Source organism: Mercenaria mercenaria, chromosome 4 (genome assembly GCF_021730395.1).
Source record: "Mercenaria mercenaria strain notata chromosome 4, MADL_Memer_1, whole genome shotgun sequence".
Lineage (NCBI taxonomy): Eukaryota > Metazoa > Mollusca > Bivalvia > Venerida > Veneridae > Mercenaria > Mercenaria mercenaria.
Genome location: NC_069364.1, coordinates 72,625,215 through 72,650,942, shown reverse-complemented (window position 1 = coordinate 72,650,942; position 25,728 = coordinate 72,625,215). Strand labels below are relative to the sequence as shown.

Genomic DNA, 25,728 nt, shown 5'->3' with positions numbered 1-25,728 from the left:
GCCAATCACAGAATTTTGTCTTTTCAAACAGTCTATATTTATTGAGCAGACTAGTTGTCAACTTTCTCAATTTCGACTAATTCAAAGGTCATAAATCCAAAGCAACAAAGATAGACTAGCTCCTAGACTATGATATATATTTTTGAATTTTTATATTTAAAATTGTGATATAGCCAGTCTATATCCTAGGTTCAATATCATACGATATTAGAATCAGTTTTCTGAGAAAATCTGTGAATTAGACTGGTATTTGTCACTATATAACATAAAACAAAAGAAAATCACATTTTTTAAATTTTGTGACAAATTCTTTATTATCAGTCTAGTGGCTAGACTACAACAAAGACTATAGAATTGATTATAGAAATTTGCCAAGATAACATGCCTTGAAATGTTCTAAGTTTGGTGAACACTGTCAACTTTTGCAGTTTTAAACAATTCAAGGGGCATAACTCAAGAACTGGGAATATCTGGCTGGTTATCAAACATTTCCAAGATACTGTGCCTGTGAATATTGTGACCAAGAATGGAGATCATTGGATAATAAATGCTCAAGTTAGAGAGAGGACATTGTCATTTTTTTTTCAATTTTTATTGTTTATTTATTTGGGTTTTATGGCGCACCAACACAGTACAGGTTATATGGCGCCAAATAGGACTACAAATTTTGGTTCCACATCTCATTTACATCGAAATAAAAACATGAGGTATGGAATCAAAACTAATTCAAGGGTCATTACTCCTGAGCATCTGGAACAATCAGCTGGTATTAACATTGTGACCCAGTTTGTTGAACTTTGGAGAAGAAAATGCTCAAGCTGGACTAGCTACTAGATTGATAATAAAAAAATTGTCACAAATTTTCAGCTTTTGTAATTTTTTGTTTCATGTTATAGTGACAAAATTGCCAGTCTATTCAAAGAAGTATAAATCTATTTATTTTTATAGCTCTTTGGTCTATTTTAGAGATTTTCTCACAGAACTGATTGTAATATGATATTGGACATAGGATATAGACTGGCTTTATTCACAATTTGAAAAATAATATATAAATATCATAGTCTAGGAGCTAGTTCAGTTGGAGAGCAAACAGCTTTCATGGTCGCTGCCTGCAGCCAGCGGCAGGTAATCATATAACTCATCCTAGATCAGTTGTAGAAAAATGAGATCAAGCAATTTGCCTATAAAACTCTTGTAAGACTGCAGTTGCAGCTGTCTCATCCTTCCACACTCAGTATAATACTGATAAAACTGAGAAAATTGGACGTAGAGCAGTTCCCTAGGCAAAATATAATCATTCATACCAGGACAATTTTACGTCTGTGAGAAATGAACTTGGGTGGCAGACCTTAGAAGAAAGACAAACAAATTAAAGACACATTACTTTTTACAAAATTGTTAATCGCTTAGTTGAAGTCCCATTGCAGTAACACTTTAGCACTCAATTAGAGTGACTCGCCATATCTTTCCCCTATTATACAGACAGGTCCATACCTCTGCCATTTACTTAAAGTTTTGTTTTTTCCCTTATATGATGGGGATATGGAAAAGTCTAACTTCATATGTAATTTAAAGCAACCCGATCTTCGTAGTTTCAAGCTGGCCCTGTACTCCTACCACAATCCTTAGATAACCTATATTGGACGGGGTGGAGTTTTAGACTAGACGGCGTTGAAATGCACTGCACTGACTGACTTGTTTAGGAATGAATTGTATATTTACTAATTTTGGTGGTTACCGCCGCCCATACTTTTAACTAACCTGATGACATACTGTCACTTTTGGCAACTCTTGGTCAACTATTTTACAACGTTTTTTTGCAAGGATGTGCAGTTGCTAAGTAACATCCAAAGAGCAGTCAAGCAGGATCAATAAATATAGATAATGAAATAAAACAAAAACATGGACAAGTATAAAACAATCTGTTTATTATAAATTCTTACAAAGCATTATAAAGAACTGTTTAATAAATTAACAAAGAAAAAGTCAGATCTACCATACAGTAACATTAATTATTTTGTTCTTTTTTATATAAAAATTTAGACTTGCTAAACTCCTCAGTACTTAAATAAGACTTGATTAAAATGAAACAATTGATTAACCCTTACCCTGCTAAATTTCTATGATGAACTTATCCATATTTCAATTTGGACAGTACCATTAACTGTTAAAAGGGGTGCTTACCAAAACGATAATGACTGAATGGTGAACAGTGCAGACCATGATAAGATAAGATTATTTAAAGTCGGAAAGATATCAAACAAGTACAACATAAGCTCATGTGAGCTTTTGAACCGACTACAACTGCAAGAATGTGCAGGCTGATCTTGGTCTGCACTGGTCGCAAAGGCAGAATCACTTGCCACCAGCAGGCTAAGGATTAATATCAGATAACAAAATTAAGACCATGATACTGGAAACTAAGGCTGAAACTGATTATTCCTGCATTTGATCACACATCACAGAAGATAACATATTTAAGAACAAGAGCTCCACAAAGTGGGCAATATATGCCAAAAATCTAGATCATTTTTTTTTTGTGGGGACGGGTTAATGTGTGTGGGTGGTAGAGAAATGCAGATTGACTCACTCCTAAAATCATCTCATCACCATCCCACCCACTCTCCAAAACACAAAGGACAGATTTAACCATTGCACTCATACTGAGAGCTTGACCTACCTAACAAGTTCATGAGCTCTGCACATCATCTCATTGCCAGCTACCTATTATACGGAAATCTCTGTCTTACTCAGGTCCAAAAATATGGAATGTTCTACCTGCAAATATCCGTAAGTGTGAGACACTAAGGACATTTCAAACATCTTATATCAAATGGCATTTCTCCTCAGTATCCTAAATCAGTGTACCAAAGTATGTTGTAGCATATTTTCAGTTTGTATGATAGTAGTAATGTATAAAATATTCATATGTTTTTCTATATATGTAATTGTACTATGTAATTGTTCTTTGGTTTTTGTGTATCATTGTATTGTTGAATGTTTTATCATCTGTATATTATGTATATATTCCTACATGGAAGATTGGGAAACCAAATGTGTAGCCTCATTAAATAAAGTCTTTACTTACTTACTTACTTACTTACTTATACAAAGTTTGACATCAATACCTTGAATCGTTATCAAGTTATAATCTGGGCACAAACTATGACACACAGATTTGACCTTGCTGTGACCTAAAAACCTGGTTCAAGTGCTTGGCACATTGTCTCATCCCCATCTAACAATAAGTTAAGACTATGTCAGTACCTTCAATAGTTATTACGTTATGCTCCGAACATGAAATATGACAAACAAATTTGACCTCTGGCCTCCATTTTTGACTCTTGACCTTTGACCTACCAGCCCAACTCATGCACTCTACACATCATATTGCCGCTAACCTAAATGCCAAGTTTAAAATCAGTATCTTGAATAGTTATTTATTTATGACGAGGGCAAGAAATATGAGGGACAACTTTTACCATTTGTGACCTTAACCATTACCTATCTATCAGGTTCATATCATCTTATTGCCATCTACATAAATGCCAAGGTTAAAGCCAATAACTAGTAATGGTATTTAAGTTATCCTCTGCATATAAAGTATGATAGACAGACAGACAGACAGATGCACGCAACATCATATAATACATCCATTTTCACGAAAGCCAGAGTATAAAAATGGTGAAAATGACTTTGCTTGCTAATCTTTAAGGATGAGCTACTACATAAAACAATAACAGACAGTAATGGGAATATGTGAAATTAGACTTGATGGTTCCTGCCTTGTTCAGCTGAAATTCAACTTTAAGTTTAAAAATGCAACATTAAAAATTACAGAGACCAACATTACAAATCATGTTTTTCCTGTTTCAAAAGGTGATGGACATGAAATAAACTAGATGTGTGTCCACAGGACATAGGTTCCCCCTGCCTGTCCCTGTACATGCTTTCATGACTCTAGGTCAAATACTTTTTACGATATATGCAACACAAACTTTTAAGCACTTTTAAAATGTGTATTTTTCACCAAGTCAAGGACCATTACTCTGGTCTGTCTGAGTGAAATCCAAAAGAGAACACAAGCGGCACAACTGTACATGCTATATAACAATCCTTTAATGTTTTGTGACTCTGAGTCAAATCCTTTTTGAGATACAGGCATCTATTTTACTAAGTCAAGGACCATAACTCTGGTCTGGCTGAGTGAAATCTAAAAAAAAAATCACAGGTGCATAACATCAGATGCTATAATGTCTCATAATCCCAGGTCAAATACTATTTGAGACATATGCAACACAAAATGTTTGGGTTCTTTGTGCATATTTTTAACTAAGTCAAGGGCCATAACTCTGGTGTGGCTGTATGAAATTCTAATTAAAACCAAATGTGCACTTCACATATTGAAAGACAATCCTGTGAGGTCTGATGACTCTAGACGGTCTAGTGGATAAGGTGCCGCTCAATCCAGGGATCGTGGGTTGGGGCCCCACTACGGTCACCACCATGACTTCTCATATGACACCAGTACTGGTTTTTCCAGGAAGCGGACTCGAGAGTGGTTCAAATAAGCTTGAGGCTTTCATCACAATCGAGCTAAAACAAATTAGTATAAACTAAATACTTTTTGAAATGTGCTCAACACAAATTCGGACAGATGAGCAGACAGACAAACTGACAAGGACAACTCTATGTGCTCCCCCAAAAATAAATACAATACCAGACTGACAACATTGCACATTTTCATTTTTTTTTCAATCTGGCAAAGCTATAGCAAAAATATTTCAAACTAGTGATAAACCTTAGTTCCGACTAATCACATCTTTTAATTTAATGTATACAAAGGAGTATGTTAGGAGTACCTGTGAATTTAGCCTAAATCAGCACAACAAATCCAAAAAGAGCAAAGAAATTTTACATTTAGCCATGCAAAGCTTTTGAATACTCTGATTAATATAATTTATCATCTAGTAGAGCTGCTTTATGAAAAATTTAACAAAATAAAAATCTTTTTTTTTCCGACCCATTCTACCTCATTTTTCATTTCCTTAAACAAAAAAGCATAACAAATTGTAAAGATGATGTTTTTTTCATTGGCAGAGGAGTAAAAATAAATTCCACTATTTCCTGCTCCTTGTATTGCAGGTGATTTTGTTATCTGTTTTATTTAACATAAAATCACTACACAGACAGATTTTGTTATTTACTGACAGTTAAGGATGCAATTAATAGACAGATAGAAGAATTTATTTTGGTAAAATAGACAACATATCATAAAACAAATACAAATTCAATGTCAACATAGTAAAGGTGCAATTGTAGACGTCATATAATCAATACCAAGTATAACACAAAAAGATTTCTTATTTCTTATAATTAAAATATTATACTGTAAACTCAGTTCAAACCCACATGTATTCCTTTCTAGAAAAACTTATTATAAGTATGATATGAAATTGAGAATTTCAATGACAACATGTAAACATTTCATTAATACTGGTATTCACCATCCCTGCATTAAAGAATGTAATTCTAACTTTTCATTCTGCATAGATCATAATAAAACCATTAAAGCACATCTAGGTGGAATGCTAGTTATAAGGTTTACATAAATATAAATTACATTATTAGGCAGAAAGATAAAAGTGTACATATAAAGTAACATTAACAAAGAGATGACGAAGGAATTGTAATTTTAGTTTGGCACAGTCAAATATGGAGTGACTAAAACTTGGTCTATTATGAAATTATATGAAAATACACTTCCAAAATGAAAAAAAAACATGACAGAAATTTGCATATACAAAGAACAACATAATATAAATTATATAAAATAGAACTTCTATCTATCAAAACTACTTTAATAATGAGATGGTTTTATGAAATAACTGCCATTATAAACACACCTTCTCTCAACAACTGCCACCATAAACACACCATCATTCACACAAAAACGTCCAAGATAAACACACCATCTTACAGTAACTGACATAAAAACACCACCTCAGAATTACTTCCATTATAAATACACCACCTCACAATAACTGCCATGATAAACACACCATTTTGCAGTAAGTGTCATGATAAACACACAATCTCACAATAACTGTCATGATAAACACACCTTTCAGTAAGTACCATGATAAATACACTATCTCACAGTAACTACCATGAAAAACACACCTTTCAATAAGTGCCATGATAAACACACCATTTCACAATAACTGCTATGAGAAACACACCATCTCATAGTAACAGGCAAGAAAAACACACTGTCTCACAATAACTGCCATGAAAAACACACTATCTCACAATAACTGCTATGAGAAACGCACAATCAGACAGTAACTGCCATGAAAAACACATGATGTCATAGTAACTGCCATGAGAAACACACAATCTCACAGTAACTGCCATGAAAAACATACTATCTAATAGTAACTGCCATGAAAAACACATCATCTCACAGTAACAGCCATGAAAAACATACTATCTCATAGTAACTGCCTGAGAAACACACATTCTCACAATAACTGCCATGAGAAACACACTATCCCACAGTAACAGCCATGAAAAACACATATTAACTGCCATGAGAAACACACCATCTCACAATGACTGTGAGAAACACACTGTCTCACAACAACTGCCATGCTAAACACACCATCTCACAACAACTGCCATGCTAAACACACCATCTCCCAGAATGTCTAAATACTTAACTAACCTAGTAAATTAAAATTCTAATATATCAAACACTTTCTTATACAAGGATTTTTTTTCATCTTAACAGAGGTTTCCTGTAACCATTTAAAAGACTGATATACATAAAGACTTAATAAACTGAAGCACAAGACTTTTTGATTAGTTATGTTGCATTCTCTTACAAAAGGCACAATTCTAGATAACAACTACATGTATTACATTTTCTCTCCTGTATTTATTCTCCTATTCATATGGTAACAAGAATTTGTAACAGAGTTACCAACATCCCTTGCCTAAGGACATTTTTCACAAAACAGAACAGATGCAAATACAGCATTTTCTAAATAATAGGGCAACATACTTACAATGTACGTAAGTCATAACTATGTAGCATATCATTCATGAAGACATTATTAAGATTGAAAATGTATGGAAATCTACAAAAGGTGAACACTTTCAGATGCTAATATCTGTATTTTAAAGATTTAATTTGATTTGATTTTTTAAATTGGTAATGAAAAATAAATAAAAATATAATGAAATATAACTAATACAATAAAACTAATCTTGAAAGAGATGACAACAAGTTCCATTTGACATTCTGCAGTCTCTCATAATTCATCATGTAGGTCCATTTCATCTGAGTCCCCACCGACATACGGCTCCGATTTCTCCTCCTCATCATCTATATCGATTTCCTTTTCACCGTAAAATTTCTCAACATCTTCTTCTATTGCTTGTAATATTTCTCCTATCTCCAACCATACCTGACAGGTAAATATGTAATACTTTAAAATATATATCTTTACATCATTTTCCCTTACGCTGGGGACTGAAACTGTATTTGTGCTGTTTAACAGTTTCCTTAACTATCTAAATCTGATGCCTATAAAAATAGCATTGTAACATCTTTTTTCAGTTGAAACAATTCTTCATCCTGTGTAATCGGAACATCAGACCCGAGAGCTCCAAATAACTCCGCTGAATCAAAACATTTTTCGATGGACAATTGTTGTTTAAGTGCCTATTTTAGTAAAAAAACACAGCCACTACAAAAAAGTTCATAATCAAAAATACATTAGACCCGTAGTAATCTTGACCTTGCTGATGGAGTCAAGCCTCCATACACCCAAGGTTGTAATAAATTCTTTCCAAAATCCAAAAACAAACAAGAGATTGTTTTTCACGAAAAACGTATGTCTTTCACCACTTGCAAGCACCCAAAAATTGTAAAATGCCACAAATTAAGGGCCATAACTCTAAGGAAAAACACTGAACCAGAATATTTCAACTATATATAACTATAGGCTTGGCAGTGGTAACTCCTGTGAAGTTTGGTGGAATTTCAACCAGTGTTATCAGAGCAGTAGCACAGATCAAAGAATTTGACAAATCACGGGTTATGACTCTGCTGAAAATAATTTAATCCATACATGATAGTAAAATGCACAACTACACTTCACTCCAATCACTTGGAAGGTTTGGTGAAATTCAGCCTAATTGTATACAGCACGTAGTGTCAACACTGTACAATAGGACAAATCAAGGGCATAGCTCTGCTGAACCAGAACATAACTACTGGTAGGTCTGGCACTGAAAAATATAAAATACTTGACAAATAAAGGGCAATTACTCCCCTAAAAATCACTGAACCAGAACATGCTGATAATATGCATAATAAGACTTGATAGAGGTACAAGTTACTATACAGACATGCATTTGTACAATCACTATACTATCTTGTATTAGTAGCCTGTCACTATTCAATTTCTATCCTAACTTCACTCTACATTAATTTTACTAGTAATAAATGCAATATATTACATTTTGCCTGAGAAACACTTTTTGTATATACCTCTCTTGTTGCAGTATCAATTTCATCTTTTGTTACAATAGCGTCCTTGTTTGCATCCAGTAGTGAAAAAATCTGTAAATAAATTTTATCATAAATAACTTTAACAGATGAGGAAAGCCTTACAATCCCATGAAAATTTGTTCCAGTTATGATCAAGTCTTAGGGGACTAGAGACAAAATCCACACTGCTCAATTTGACCAAGGTGGACAAAATCCCCCTTTCATGTTTTCCAGTTATAACCAAATTTTTTCTTTTTCCATTTAACTTCAACAATTATCATCTCAAAAATTGTATTTTTTTTAAAAATTCTGTTCATTTTCTTTTAAATTTGAAGTTTTATTTAACAATATCCAAAGTCTGCCTTGGTTAAATTGCACAGAAGTGATTTTGTCCCAAACATTATTTCATGCACTAACAGGCATCTACATATGAGCCGCCATGAGAAAACCAACATAGTGCCTTTGCGACCAGCGCAGTCTGGTCAGGATCCATGCTGTTCGCTAATGGTTTCTCTAATTGCAATAGGCTTTGAAAGCGAACAGCATAGATCCTGACCAGACTGCACAGGTTGGTCTGGATCCATGCTGGTCGCAAAGGCACTATGTTGATTTTCTCATGGCGCGGCTCATATATATATATATATGTCCTCGCATAAACAATTTGACCTTAACATAGTACAGTGGTGAGGGAAATGGTATTCTAAGTCAGAGACCTTAACCACTCAGCCATAGATGGATCCCTCCCGTAAAATTACATCCACCTTGTAATTAAATTTTGAATACAAATTACAAGCGGGAACTAACTTCCAAGGCAGCTCAGACATGTATTGTCAACAAAATTATATGTTAGGATGGAAATTTCTATTCAACAAGTGTATTCAGTATTAACCCTTACCCTGCTAAATTTCTAAAATGGACTTTTCCATCATTCAATCTGGGCCGCATCACTTATCATTTAAAGGGGTATTCACAGAAAATTTACTGACTGAATAGCGAACAGTGCAGACCATGATCAGACTGAACGGATGTGCAGGCTGATCTTGGTCTGCACTGGTCGCAAAGGCAAAATCACTTGCTGCCAGCAGGCTAAGGGTTAAACGTCATTTTCAATCATTTTAAAAATGTCATTTACGAAATAAATACAGCCTGAAGGAAGTCTTTCTGTTTTTGTGCTTCTGTTATCACATCTTGAAGCAAGCACTAGAAAACAGTCTAACTTAAGCATTTAAAATGAAGTTTAATCATGCTGCAAGAAGTTCAAATGTACACAATTACATATTATATAATTATCCCCAGTTGCATACACTATCATACTTCCTAATTTGAAAAACTGTAATTTTGTTTATATAAAATATGTGATTAAAGCTACAATTTACATTTTGTGAGGATCCAGTAGAAAATGTGGCCACTGCAGTGTTAACTAAGTTTTTCTACGATGTTATCTAGTAACCTAGTTTTTGCCCCAGATGACCCATTTTCAAACTTTATCTAGACTTTATTAGGACAAACATTCTAGTCTGGTTTCATGTAGGACAAGAAAAGTGGTCTCTGTAGTGTTAGCAGTGTTGTTCTATGCTGACAAAGGCATAGCCTTTGAACCCTGATGACCCACATTCAAATTCTGACCAGATTTCACGTAGTTCTGATAGAAAACATGGCCTCTTAATTGTTAACAAGTTCTATGGTCAGACCAAATGTCCTAGATAGCTGTGAACATTCAGTAATCAAACTCATCCCATCTCTTATTGACATTAACATTCTGACCAGGTTTCTTTAAGATTTTGTAAGAAGCTCTCTCAAGGATGTTTACAATAAAATTGTTAAAAATGCATGATGACGGACACATGGTCATCACTTTGTAGTTAGATGAGCCAGAAATATCAAATATTGTTAGCATACCTCCTCTAGATCCTCAAATATCTCCTCATTCTCTTGCATCAAGTTTCCCATCTCTCCCTGAAATATCCAGTGTACACAACATGGTAACAGTTTGTAAATAGAATACTGTCAAATCAGTTTATTTCATAGGTACTAAGTTTGTGGTTAAAACAACTATTTCATAGGGATATGAATTTGTGGATAGAGAATGAATGGGAATTTTACTTGTTCATTGGGATTCAATTCTGTTAATTGACTCCACCACAACATCCATGAAAATAAGGATCTAATGAATATTAATGATTTCAAAGCATTTTTTTCAGGAAAGTTGTTGCAATAATGTTTGGAAAAAAAAAAAGTACGTAAATTGACCCTTAAAACCTGGGGCACACTGTTTTGGCTGGCAAGTGGGTCTTATAAATCATGTGCAAAGCTTACATTTCTTCTGTTAAACAATTATAGGGGTCGTCTACTGACCAAAGACAATAATCCAGTGAAATTTAACAATTGTAGGCCATTTAGCTATTTGGCTCTCCTAGCCCTTTGTACATCTGAGCTAATCAATCATTGAGAAATTCATGAAAGCACACTTTGGAGCAGGTTTGGTGAAGAGCCATCAAGACTTTTAGTTCTGATGGTCTCTTTATGTATTAAAGCTGAACAACCTGAATAAACAGAAATAAATCTTATGTTTTTGTTTTTGTTGGACCTATTATTCCACCGATACAATTACAGGCTATGTGGCAACTGTCCAGCTTTTGAAGGTCGAGGAAGACCCTAGGTGCCCCTCCAGGCATAATTTTAGGCATGAGCAAGCACCTAGGTAGAACCACAGACCTTCCATAATACAGCTGGATGGCTTCCTCATATGAAAGAACACTACACCGCACCTGACATTTGGAACATACAAAAGTGAGAGGGAATGATTGGAAGTCTGTGAACTCTGCCATAGATGACAATTCCTTAATTGGTCTGCAGTTTTTCTGTTTTAGCTCTGACAGGTCTTATAAACAGACCACTTGTGAAAATATGAATTTTTTTTAAAGAATTTTGACATCACGTAAGTGATACTTTGTGAGGATCATGTGGAAACATGAATGTTCATCAAGCAAAACATGTGTCAATTTAATATTTTTTTAACCTCTGGTAGCTGTGATGAACAACTCTAACAAATATATATAAGCAAAAAAAAAATAACTTTTTCTATCATTTAACTGTAGAATGTGATGTGGAATGGAGAAAAAAACATTCTTAAAAGTAGTTCCAGGGAGGTGATGTAGACTACGGACAAAGGATCAACCTTATATACATTATAAACAACTCCACTGAATCTCTGGATCTTACTGCTCAAATTTACAAGATTATCAATTTTATACAATAAAATCAACCTTTGTGTATATAATGTTTGAGCAATTCATATATGCTTACCCCTAACAATTTTTCCAATAGTGTAGTTATATCTGTCTCACCAGAGCTTCCAAGAAATTTTTTGAAATGATCCCTGTAAAACATCGTGTAAAATTAGTTACGTAATAACTTTAGCAAGAGCTGTCTAATGGCAGTGTGCCTGTATATTTGAAACCCTTCTATATAATATTAGCTTACATACAAAAGCTTCAAAGTTTTCTAAGTTAAACTAGAATTGTGTCCATAATTCTAGAACAAGAGGGTCATAATGACCCTGGATCGCTCACCTGAGTAAAATGAGCTACATGTATCAAATGTCAAACTGATGCTAAAATATTAAAAAAGTAGGTCAGTAGGTCACATTTATGGTCATTGAAAGTCAGTTTTAAGATCTGTGTCCAAAACTGTACATGTCATCTAAATTTCAAGGCTGTATCTTAAAAAACAAGAAAGTAGGTCAGTAGGTCAGTAGGTCAAGGTCACAGTCAAGTGACCCCTAATCACTTGGGATCATCAGGTAATTATAATTAAACAGTCGAGGAATATGATCCAGGGCTCCGGAAATTTTGATAACTCAATCGGTCCGTACGAAAATCCTGACATCGGCGCTATCCCACCCACCGCATTCCCAATATTACATATTTTGTAAAACGTGATAGGGTAAAGAAATAAGCATGTCATGCATTAAAACTGAGTTACCAGTCACCGCCCGTTACCATACAATGAAGACAGTTATTCAGTGTTATGTGTGATCGTTACTTTGTTTAAATTTCGATGTTTTTCCGAGATAATACGAGGCATTGACACCGTGTGCGTAACTAGTCTTAAAGCCAACGCACGTGACTTCGATACCGTATACACGGCAGATACTTTATGATGTTTCCTCATTCTTTGACGGAATTCTATAAAATACAATGCGTCAGAGTGAGTTACACGACACATATTCTCTGCTAAACAGCCTCAGTATTTAAAGAATACTCTGCCGCGGACCGAATGTGTACGTTATTTGAACGCTGAGATCGAATTTCCCGCATGTATAGTACCAAAACGTCACGCGGGTTGGCCACAGATATTTCATTTTACTTACGTTGTACTTCAATAAGCAACTACATTTTATAAAGTTATATGTTCTCTTTTTTAAAAGACCGATTTGATAAACAGTGCCACTCCGGTTTTCTTTATCATTCGTGGTTGCCCATCCATTTTTTTTCTTTTTTGTACAGTCGGGTTGCAAAGACGATTTTCTGCATCTGTTTCAACTGGCGCCCCAACAAAATAATGAATCATGTAATTTTTTCAAATCAAGTAATTATAAAAATTATTTTTATCAGTTTTCCGTGTGATGTCTCATTAAATCAAAGACCTACAATGTACAATTATAGCTCTTTGATTAAATGCAGCGACCATTTGTTTGTTACCGTGATCAAACATAGCCTTTTGAAATAAACCATCCGTCGGATTCTAAATAAAAGAAGTGGATCCCCGTCGAAATGATTTGGATCCAGTCAGGTGCGACCAACAATTTCCTACTTGGCAGGTGATCGTGTATTGAGATATCAGACCGAAATTTATACTTTTCTCCATTTTTACGGGACCAATTTTTTTCGTATTTTCACTTCACAAATCGGTCTGAAAAGTCAAAAATCAGTCCAAAACCGACAAACCAGCAAATTTCCGAAGCCCTGATATGATCTGATAATTTTTTAAAAGATTTTTCCTATGTAACTCATATGATAAGTGACCCCCGGGGCAGGGCCTCTTTTCACCCCATAAGTCTATGTAAACCATATGACCCCCAGGGCAGGGCCATATTTGACCCTAGGGGGATTATTTGAACTAACTTGGTAGAGAACCAATCAGATGATGCCACATACCAAATATCAAAGCCCTAGCTACTGTGGTTTTGGACAAGAAGATTTTTCAAGTTTTTCCTTTCGGTTGCCATGGCAACCAGAGTTTTGCATGGATTTCAATTCTTTGGGCAAATTTAATAGGGGGTCACCCTAGGATCATTTCTGTGAAGTTTAGTGTAAATCTGCCCAGTGGTTTTGAAGAAGAAGATTTTTGAAATTTACAATATAGCCATATAGGGAAAATAAGCCCTGCCCCCTGGCGGCCATGTTTTTTTACCAAAACAGCATGGCTAAGGCAATTTTGGTAGAGGGTCACCTAGAGATCATTTTTACAAAATATTTTTGAAATCCGGCTATTAGTTTCTGACAAGAAGATTTTTAAAGATTTTCCTTTCGGTTGCCATGGCGACCAAAGTTCTGCATGGATTTCAATTCTTTGAGCAATTTTGAAAGGGGGCCACCCAAGGATCATTCCTGTGAAGTTTTGTGTAAATCTGCCCAGTGGTTTTGAAGAAGATTTTTTTACAAATTGCTGACACACAATACATGACGCACGGACAACGGACATCGAGCGGTCACAAAAGCTCACCTTGAGCCTTTGGCTCAGGTGAGCTGAAAAACAGCTACAGAAAAAAGTCCATTACTTATATGGTCGTCTTCACATCAAGGTCCTTCATATGTGAAACTTTCAAGCATATCCTTTCGTGTTTGAGGAGTTGGACACAGAAGATTTTTCTCTATATTCTATATAGCAAAACTATCAAATGGCCATAACTGCCGTAAAAATGGTCACAGCAATGTTCCTTCCTTTAAGGTCATCTGCACATCAACCTTGTTCATCTCTGAATGTTTGAATAGTGTTTGAGGAGTTGAACAAACTAGAATTTTTCTCTATATCCTATATAGTAGAAGTATCCAAGGGCCATAACTGTGTTAAAAATAGTCACAGCAAAAGATCAATCTACGCATCAAGCTGGTCCATCTGTGAAAGTTTCAAGTAAATCAGACTAATAGTGTGGAAGAAATTGGACACACAAGATTGCAGGATGTACAAAAATGTACATACGTATGGAGAGAAGCAAGGATATATGCCCCCGCATATATGGGAGCAAAAAAAAGGTGTATGATTTACTAAAATGCAAGTCATAGTAATGAACCTGGCATAGTGGTCTGCTTAGACAAGAGGACCATGATGGTCCTGAATCGCTCACCTCTTCCCACATGACCCAGTTTTGAGTATGACGTCGTTTTTTCTATTATTTGACATAGTGACCTAGTTTTTGAGCTCATGTGACCCAGTTTTGAACTTGATCTAGATAACATCAAGATAAAAATTCTGACCAATTTTCATGAAGATCCTTGAAAAATATGGTCTCTAGAGAGGTCAAAAGATTTTAATAATTCTAGACCTACTGACCTAGTTTTTGACCGCAGTTGACCCAGTTTCAAACTTGACCTAGATATCATCAAGATGAACATTCAGACCAACTTTCATACAGATCCCATGAAAAGTATGGCCTCTAGAGAGGTCACAAGGTTTTTTTATTATTTGACCTACTGACCTAGTTTTTTAAGGCACGTGACCCAGTTTCAAACTTGACCTTGATATCATCAAGGTGAACATTCTGACCAATTTTTATGGAGATCCATTCACAAGTATGGTCTCTAGAGAGGTCACAAGGTTTTTCTATTTTTAGACCTAATGACCTAGTTTTTGACCGCACATGACCCTGTTTCGAACTTGACCTAGATATCATCAAGATGAACATTCAGACCAATTTTCATACAGATCCCATGAAAAATATGGCCTTTAGAGAGGTCACAAGGTTTTTCTATTTCAAGACCTACTGACCTAGTTTTTGACGGCACGTGACCCACTTTCAAATCTGACCTAGATATCATCAAGATGAACATTCAGACCAATTTTCATACAGATCCCATGAAAAATATGGCCTCTAGAGAGGTCACAAGGTTTTTCTATTATTTGACCTACTGACCTTGTTTTTGACCGCACGTGACCCACTTTCGAACTTGACCTAGATATCATCAAGTTGAACATTCTGACCAATTTTCATGAAGATCTCATGAAATATATGGCCTCTAGAGAGGTCACAAGGTTTTTCTATTATTTGACCTACTGACCTAGTTTTTGACCGCACATGACCCAGTTTCGAACTTGACCTAGATATCATCAAGATGAACATTCAGACCAACTTTCATACAGATCCCATGAAAAATATGGCCTCTAGAGAGGTCACAAGGTTTTTCTATTATTTGACCTACTGACCTAGTTTTTGAAGGCACGTGACCCAGTTTTGAACTTGACCTAGATATTATCAAGGTGAACATTCTGACCAATTTTCATGAAGATCTTGTGAAATATATGGCCTCTAGAGAGGTCACAAGGTTTTTCTATTTTTAGACCTACTGACCTAGTTTTTGACGGCACGTGACCCACTTTCGAACTTGACCTAGATATCATCAAGGTGAACATTCTGACCAAGTTTCATGAAGATCTTGTGAAATATATGGCCTCTAGAGAGGTCACAAGGTTTTTCTATTTTTAGACCTACTGACCTAGTTTTTGATGGCACGTGACCCAGTTTCGAACTTGACCTAGATATCATCAAGATGAACATTCTGACCAACTTTCATAAAGATCCCATGAAAAATGTGACCTCTAGAGTGGTCACAAGCAAAAGTTTACGGACGGACGGACGGACGCACGCACGCATGGACGGACGACGGACACCGCGCGATCACAAAAGCTCACCTTGTCACTTTGTGACAGGTGAGCTAAAAACTCGGAACCTACCTAACTTCTTCTGGATCATGCATTATGTCTTCAAATCCTTTAAAGTGTGCTTCTTGTAACGTCATTCCTGGTTCACAGGGGTCTGTACAGCTGCTGTAATCTAACTCCTGTGATAAATGATGCTTCCACCAAATATTCACTGCTAAATTACTGCCGTATGACCTCACTTGGTGAATCCTGAAAGTGTTAGCATGAAGTTCTAATTTCTGTTAAATAACCTAATGTTGACAAAATGTGCATGGAATGACATAGTGTTTAGTCATACGTTAGGTACCTGTTTAATGTCACACTGACAGGTGTTTTAAGAATAATTTGGGTCTCCCTTGGAGCAAGATTTCAGGCAAGGAAGCATAAACAGGTGTAAACACCGACATGTCACAATCCAACAGAGGGGACTTATCACATGAACATTAACCCTAACAAAACTCGAAACACAGCAGCGGCAAGTGACTCACTGTCAGAAACTGTAATCACTCAGCCAGCAGTCCCTGAAGTTGTGTACATACATGTAGTATCCTTACTTGAACAATTTTTACATGCAAAATCTACAACTTGGCTTAAAAGTCCTTTACATAAATACTGTTACCTAGATAGGGTTCTAAATTTGAAATGAGGGGTATCGTAACTTATTACCTACTGGTTATTTCACTTTGATAGTTTTCAATTTCTTATGTTATATAACTTCAGAAGACAGAATTGACATTGTTATCTAATCCAGAACATGAAATAGAAAGCCACTTAAAACATTATAAAGAAACTTATTTTCAGACAACTTACCACTGGTATGGAATATATAAACAGTCGCCAGCAGTAATGTCTGCACGGTAAAACTCAACCTCTGCCATTCCCGGAAACTTTGAATAGTCTACACTGTGAAAACATTTTGAAATTAAGAGGGTACTGTTTATGAATTTCTGTACAAGTTTATATCGTATCAGCTGATTCTTACATTGTTGTTTTTTTTTTTCAGATAAGATCACACAAAGATAGAAACATGAATACCCAATGTGTAACATAATTATGGCCAGAAGATTTGAAACTCTCAATTGTATAAAATAAAATGGCCTCTTGGTCTTTGTTTAGTTTATACTAATTTATTTTAGCTGGATTGTGATGAAAGCTTCCTGGAAAAACCAGTACTGGTGTCATATGAGAACCCACGACCCCAGGGTTGAGTGGCCAACACCTTAACCACTAGACCACCGCTCCCTTTTTTTCATTCATTAAGTCAGATAATCAAACTATAAAGAAGATATACAAATATTTAGTTTATACTATTTTATCTTCTGCTCAATTATGAAGAAGGCCTGAAGATTATCTGAATCACTCTTTAGTCAACATCCTGGAAAAATCAGTAAAGATGTCATGAGAAGGCACGGTCATGACCCCAATGGGGCTTGAACCCATAACTTTGGGACTGAGAGGCGGCACCTTAACTACTAGACCACCACTCCCTATACAGATATTTACCTGTCAACATCCATAGAAGAGTAAGAGCCCTCTATTCTATCAAGGTCTACCTGCACAAATAAAAAGAGTTCTAAAGTCACAAGATACACCTGTAACAGCAATTTAAGATATTTTTCTCTAGTAATACTGTTGTACATGAAGATATTTAACTTTAGAGAAAATACTGTGAAATCATTTAAATTTGCTGGCATTAAATTTTGCGCATTTTCAATCTCAGATATAAATTTTTAAAGAATATTTATTTTTTCAGAAATTGCGAGTATCGAATGTGTCACTATCATGTACCGTTTGACAAATAAAGAAGCCCGTTTTATGACCTTGTTAAATGAACAAAATGACAGTCCAACTGATAATTGTTGTTAATTGACGCTATGGTTAGGTAAAGTGTGAAACACTATCAAAGGATCGATTAAAACAAAAGGAGTTTGAAGTATTATTATGAATGGTACGTACTTGTCCAATTACTCTAAAACAACAATGGCAGGTGCGAATAATTCACGAAGCTGCACCGCTACCTTCAATAAGGCAATGTGACAAACTTGAAATTAGTGGACAATGAATAAATTTATACATATATGAACAGGTTTCTGTCAAGGATTAAATGATATATTTCACAGCATTTGTAAGACGATGACAACGATATAAAACCAGCGTAAGTAATCGAAGCATTCGTAAGGAATGGCCAATTAACCAATTAATATAAATAATTTAATCAGATTTCATAATCCATTTTGATAAAAAAAAATAAGTTCCTATCAAGACAACCTTAATTATCTGTCAATAAACTGTGACGTTTTGAGAAGTGTCTTATAACATACATATATTTCGGACAGGAAATAAATTCGGATAACTATATATTAAATGGTTAAATAATAGCGCAGTCTTAAATTCGCACATTGTTTGTAGTGCGAAATATGCGAAAATTCCTCCTGCGCAAACAAAAATGATTTCACAGTAGTCTGACCTAAGCTTGTTATCAAACTAGATCTGGAGTCTGTAGTGAACAGTTGTTAAGTTCAAAGAAAGCATACTCCAGTAACTGTTAGAACACTGTAAATTTATTGCATGAAAGTACCATCACATAGAAGATACTGCCCTGAACTGGCTGATTAACAAATTTGCTAAGTTTCATAGTCAGTCAACTTCTGTATTATTAGCATGGTTGAAATCAAAGACAAAAATTTCTTCAGGTTTTCCATTCTCAACAATTTCCAACAAATGTTTTATAAAAAAATAAAATATCAAGGGTGTGTCCCCCACTGGTACATTTGTCATAAATGAGGGCCAATAATTCAAATGTTTGTGGTCTTTATGGGGTATAGCCTCAACAATCATTTTATGAAAAGGATTCATTATTCTAGGCCCTTTACTTTTTGAGCTATGAGCATCACAAACAAAAAATTCACAATTTTGGTTATTTCACGGGTCATAACTCTGTAATAAGAGCTAAGATTCTCAAGAGGAATGCCAAGTGTGCAAGTTCACATCACGATAAAGACTCCAGCAAGGTTTCCTGAATTTACATCTGATACTTTTTGAGCTAGGCACATAATTAGGTGAAAAAGTGCATTTTTTTTACTATTTCAGGGGCCATAACTTTAAAAACTGGGGGTGGAGCCAGCCAAAAAAATTAGAGGTGTGCAAGTTTATATCATGATAAAGACTTATGCAAGTTTTCAACCATTTATATTAAATACTTTTTGAGCTAGGTGCATCACAAGGTGAAAATGTGTATTTTTGACTATTTCAGGGGCCATAACTCTAAAAGTAGGGGGCGGACCCAAATGAAAAATAGGAGGTGCGCAAGTTCATATCATGATTAAGACTCATGCAAGGTTTCATGAATCTATATCAAACATTTTTTGAGCTAGGCGTGTCACAAGGTGAAAATGTGCATTTTTTACTATTTCAGGGGCCATAACTCTGAAAATAGGGGGCAAAGCCAGATGAAAAATAGAAGGTGCGCAAGTTCGTATCATAATCAAGACTCATGCAAGGTTTCATGTATCTATATCAAATAATTTTTGAGCTAGGCATGTCACAAGGTGAAAATGTGCATTTTTGACTATTTCAGGGGCCATAACTCTAAAAATAGGGGGCCGATCCAGATGAAAAATAGAAGGTGCACAAGTTCATATCATGATTAAGACTCATGCAAGGTTTCATCAATTTATATCGAATACTTTTTGAGCTAGGTGTGTCACAAGGTGAAAATGTGCATTTTTGACTATTTCAGGGGCCATAACTCTGAAAATAGGGGGCGGAGCCAGACGAAAAATAGGAGGTGCACAAGCTCATATCATGATAAACACTCATGCAAGGTTTCATCAATTTGTATCAAATACTTTTCGAGCTAGGCGCGTCACGAACTTCGAACGGACGGATGCACGGACGGACGGACAGATGCACGGACGGATGCACGGACAAGACCAAATCTATATGCCCCCACCACTCATGGGGGGACACAAAAATATGCACAGCTTCAAAAATAATAATAACTGTCTTATGACAGTGTACTTGATTATTTGAAAATAAAACCAGTACTATATATAGCTAACAGACAACAGCTTTTCCATAAAGCTCCTTGAGGTCATTTGATGATGCCGAAGTAGTGATTTTGAGCAGTTGTTACAATATGCTTACATGCTTAATACAGATGCCTGTGTCAATTTAATCTTTACTCTGAAATCTTTGAATTGTTGAGCTTTGCAACATAACAAAAGAAAAAGATTTGACTAGTTGTCTATTACATGAATTATTTAAAAGCAGAACTGGTCTCAAAATTTCTGGCATAATATTCAGCTAGAACGATGTTCTGATCATGGAAATCTTACTCTGCTGATTTAGGTTTTACAGCACACCAACACAGTACTTATTATATGGTGTCAAACAAGACTAAAGATTTTGGTTGGCATCTCATTTACATCGAAACGAAAGTAAGAGATACTGAATCAAAATTTCTATAGCTGCAGGAATCACAGAGATACAGGAAAACCCAGTGTTCAGACCCCATTAGTCACCTCCTAAAATCATGCAAGGGTAAGACAGAGGTTTCAGTTCTTTTCATACACGAGTTATCCAAGAATCACACAGGACCAGTCTACCCTTTTTCCTTTAGAGTAAGTTACATACAAAAAGTACTGGAATAAATTTTTACCTTGTCACCATAGAGTGCAGGGTCAACATATACCAGAGATTTATCTCCCCTGAACAGACAGTTAATGTTTTCTACAGAATCAGTATGTACTACCGACTTTGTTCCACCACTACTGTACCACATCACCTAGAAATACAAACATATTCTGCCAGTTACAAAGGTATGCACTACGCAGGCTTATGTTACAGGCACCTTTCTAAAAATGATATTACATTGCAATTTGCAAGTTACAAATAATGGACGAAACATGTTAGTTTTGAAGTAAAAAGTATATTTCTGGAGTTAGTTCTTCGCTTTATCTATTTCTTATAATTATGGTAACAAATTACTATGGATTTAAAGGTGGTCAATCACATTTAAACAACATTTAATGACACTTTTTACTTTTTGTATATTCTGGTAGAGGATTATTTAAGGAACAAAAAGACCGATTACATAGAGTTACATTCCTATTTGAAATGTATATTTTATTATTTTTATAAAATTTTGTAATTACTCCCCTTTAATATGAAAGTATATAAAAAGCTGGGTATTTCTTTTTATTTCGATACAATGTCTAGTTTTACATTTGCATTTGATAGACATATCAACTATTGAACAATCTGAACCAAAATGCAAGTTTAAAAGCTGTGTGTAGCTTCTGAATTCATTTATTTCCAATCTATCTTGGTTGCGCAACCAACCAAGATAGGTAAAGGGAGGTAATAATAATTTTTCAAACTTGCGTTTCTAATGAATTCCATCTAAATACATAATTTTTAATGCAAATATTTTACAAATATATTACAATATGTCTAATATTTATACATTTCCTTAGGCAAAGTATGTTTATCAAATTTATACTTATGATAAAATAACTCTATCTTGGTTGGGCAACCAGGATAGGAAAATGAAATTTTAAAAATACCTCCAGTGAAAATCTAATTTGTATTAAGTGTTAAGTGAACATAAATGAGTTTAAATGATCAGATGCTAAAGTTTCGAACAAATCTGTTACATGGCCAAAATCTGATTATCCACCTTTAAAGAGATTCTTGGCATAATTTGTTTTCTGTTTTGTATTTGGGGTAAAGAAGCTCTAATTATTATTCATATTTTAAATGGTATTTCAGCTGCAACTTAATACTTCTCGGTCACGTTGGAACCTTAAAATGGCCGCCATACCTCTTTGTGTAAAATATGGACATGTGTAAATAAAATCATGAATTATTGGATATGAAATAATTATGAAATTAAACTTGAACCTGTGTCATACAAATAAATAATATGAATCAATACAGTATTTGTAAAGACTGGATTTTACAAAACTTCAGAAAATATTTTAAACTTAGAAATCATCTTTCCCTCAGTTAATCATTATTGCTACAAATCATTTCATGTTATAGGCAAAAATATTTCATGGTTTTAGCTGGAACATTATTCTGTTATCTGTGAATTATGGCCCTTTTTGTACTTTAAAATTTGATTTTTTTTTTGTTCAATTTTTTGTTTTAGAAATGCAAGCGAGAGTTATGGTTCTTTGCCTACTTACTCATCTTATGATAATAAACAAGACGTGCAAAGTTTCAAAGCTATAGCTCATACAGTTTTTTGAGAAAAAGTGGACCTATACAAAAATCTTAACCAATGCCAATGATCAAGTGACGACCCTCAATGATTTTTTCAAATATCAGACAAGCTAATAAAACTAGTTAGATCTCTGTGAGATATGTATATCAATAATAAGTTTTCATGGAATTTGAACTTACGTTATCCACAAATTCACCGTGTACCAGTTGTTCACACTGTAGTGGACAAGGAATCATAATATCTTTTCTGAAAAAAAAAAACATGGCAGTGTGTAATATGAAATGTATCTAAAATTGTGGGAAAAAATGATTACACATTGACATGAGAAATTCATTCTGCATCTTTAAATCCATTAAAAGTTATGTATTCCTGAGAGCTATTACATCACTTCTCAATTTATGGAAATTATATTGTGCAATCAGTTTTTCTGTGTTGCCTAGCTACCATCGATAGTATCAAGTTAAAGCAATGCACTTCTGTTGAACTGATTATAAAAAACATGATTTCTCATGCACAATTTGAAACAAGTTCACTACTGTAATAGTTTTCTCAAAATTCTAAAAAAAAATTACTGGCAATATTAAAGAAACTCATTCACACTTTTTAGGCAAACTTTTTCACTCTCAAAAATCAATGAAATGTGGATACTGTTAAAGTTACCAGCGGTACAAATGACTTAATAAATTACCAAATATAATGCTCAGAATGGAGGAAACCTGTGCAATACTTTTGAAATAATGGACAAAATCAACATTCTTCTTGCCTTTGTACCAACACTTAACACATATTTCAACTCACTTGATCATTTTTCAATGTTATATATACATTATATGCCAAACTTTGTGGATATGACTTTTTTTTTTTCTTAAATTCACCCAAACTGTGGGCAAATAGCTTTAAACATTTTAATGGTTCCTTTAAGATAATTAATCAGATTTTGATCAAGTAATGGATTTGGTCTAAAGTTTCACAAAATTGATCATTTAAACTTATTTGTGTTCCCTGACTTCTTAATACATAATAGAATTTCACTGGAGGTATTCTTAAAATTTGATTTTCCTTTCTTGGTTGCCTAACCAGGATATAGTTATTTTAGCATATATCATAATATGTATAAAATCAATAATCATAATTTGCTTAAGGTATTAGATACCTAATAAAAATGTTTAAAAAACAGCATTCGCTTCTTAAAGTTGACCATGTTTTGCGCTGTGTTGCAATTTTTAAACAACTTTTACCATACCATTTTTTTGTTTGTATAATTTATGATACATGTATTTCCTCAAGCTCAAGTACAGATAAATTTCAAAGTGATGGCCATTGTCCAAAATGTTTGCAGAGAATTCATTATATCATTTCTAATTTTGATGATAGACGTCAAACTACGGGTAAACAATTATAAAACACAAAAGAAAACTGTCAGTATCATTTTTTTCTAGGGTGCCTCAAGTAAAAGGATTTAATGAGACAGAATTCTCACTCTTATATTGAACAAGAGGGCCAAGATGGCCCTAGGTCGCTCACCTAAGAAACACACCATAACAGTGTAAAACATGTTTGACCTAGTGATTTCATGGAAACAAATATTCTGACCAATTTTCATTAAGATTGGACCAAAAAATTGGTCTCTTGCGATAAAACAAGCATTTTCTTAGATATGACCTAGTTTTTGACCATAGATGACCCATGTTCAAACTCGACCTAGATTTCATCAAGGCAATCATTCTGACCAAAATTCATGAAGATCAATGGAAAAATACAGCCTCTATCACATACACAAGTTTTTTCTTTGATTTGACCAAGTGACCTGGTTTTTGACCTCAGATGACCCATGTTCAAATTCGACCTAGATTTCATTAAGGAAATCATCCTGACCAAATTTCATAAAAATCAATTGAAAAAAACAGTCTCTATCGCATACACAAGATTTTTCTTTAATTTGACCTAGTGACCTAGTTTTTGAACTCAGATAACCCATATTCAAACTCGACCTAGATTTCATCAAGGCAATCATTCTGACCAAATTTCATGAAGATCAATTGAAAAATACATCCTCTATTGCATACACAATTTTTTTCTTCGATTTGACCTAGTGACCTAGCTTTTGACCCCAGATGACCCATTTTCGAACTCGGCCTGGATTTTATCAAGGTAATCATTCTGGCTAAATTTCATGAAGATCAGTTGAAAAATACAGCCTCTATTGCATACACAAGGTTTTTCTTTGATTTGACCTAGTGACCTAGTTTTTGACCCCAGATGACCCATTTTCGAACTTGGTCTAAATTTCATCAAGGTAATTATTCTGACCAAAATTCATGAAGATCAATTGAAAAATACAGCCTCTATCGCATACACAAGGTTTTTCCTTGATTTGACCTAGTGACCTAGTTTTTGACCCCAGATGACCCATTTTCGAACTCGGCCTAGATTTCATCAAGGTAATCATTCTGACCAAAATTCATGAAGATCAATTGAAAAATACCGCCTCTATCGCATACACAAAGTTTTTCTCGATTTGACCTAGTGACCTAGTTTTTGATCCGAGATGACCCATTTTCAAACTCGGCCTAGATTTCATCAAGGTTATCATTCTGACCAACATTCATGAAGAATAATTGAAAAATACAGCCTCTATCGCATACACAAGGTTTTTCTTTGATTTGACGTAGTGACCTAGTTTTTGACCCGAGATGACCCATTTTCGAACTTAACCTAGATTTCATCAAGGCAATCATTCTGACCAATAATCATGAAGATCAATTGAAAAATACAGCCTCTATCGCATACACAAGGTTTTTCTTTGATTTGACGTAGTGACCTAGTTTTTGACCCGAGATGACCCATTTTCAAACTCGGCCTAGATTTCATCAAGGTTATCATTCTGACCAATATTCATGAAGATTAATTGAAAAATACAGCCTCTATCGCATACACAAGGTTTTTCTTTGATTTGACCTAGTGACCTAGTTTTTGACCCGAGATGACCCATTTTCGAACTCGGCCTAGATTTCATCAA

At 34.7% G+C, this 25,728-nt stretch overlaps 1 protein-coding gene across 4 annotated transcripts in view; it reads right to left on the bottom strand.

Annotated features, from left to right (window-relative positions):
* Nucleotides 1–1,905: 1,905 nt before the first annotated feature.
* LOC123552129 (tRNA wybutosine-synthesizing protein 5-like) overlaps nt 1,906–25,728 on the bottom strand; it is a 48,008-nt gene continuing 24,185 nt past the window's right edge. For all 4 annotated transcript variants that reach the window (XM_045341534.2, XM_045341532.2, XM_045341530.2 and 1 more), the window contains exons 3-11: nt 22,889–22,955; nt 21,141–21,266; nt 17,984–18,033; nt 17,291–17,383; nt 16,514–16,690; nt 11,867–11,939; nt 10,460–10,516; nt 8,561–8,632; nt 1,906–7,472 (exon numbers count right to left, since the gene is read on the bottom strand). In XM_045341534.2, the coding sequence (XP_045197469.1) occupies nt 7,317–7,472; nt 8,561–8,632; nt 10,460–10,516; nt 11,867–11,939; nt 16,514–16,690; nt 17,291–17,383; nt 17,984–18,033; nt 21,141–21,266; nt 22,889–22,955 (871 nt within the window). In that variant the 3' untranslated portion in view covers nt 1,906–7,316. The remainder of the gene's footprint in view (nt 7,473–8,560; nt 8,633–10,459; nt 10,517–11,866; nt 11,940–16,513; nt 16,691–17,290; nt 17,384–17,983; nt 18,034–21,140; nt 21,267–22,888; nt 22,956–25,728) is intronic.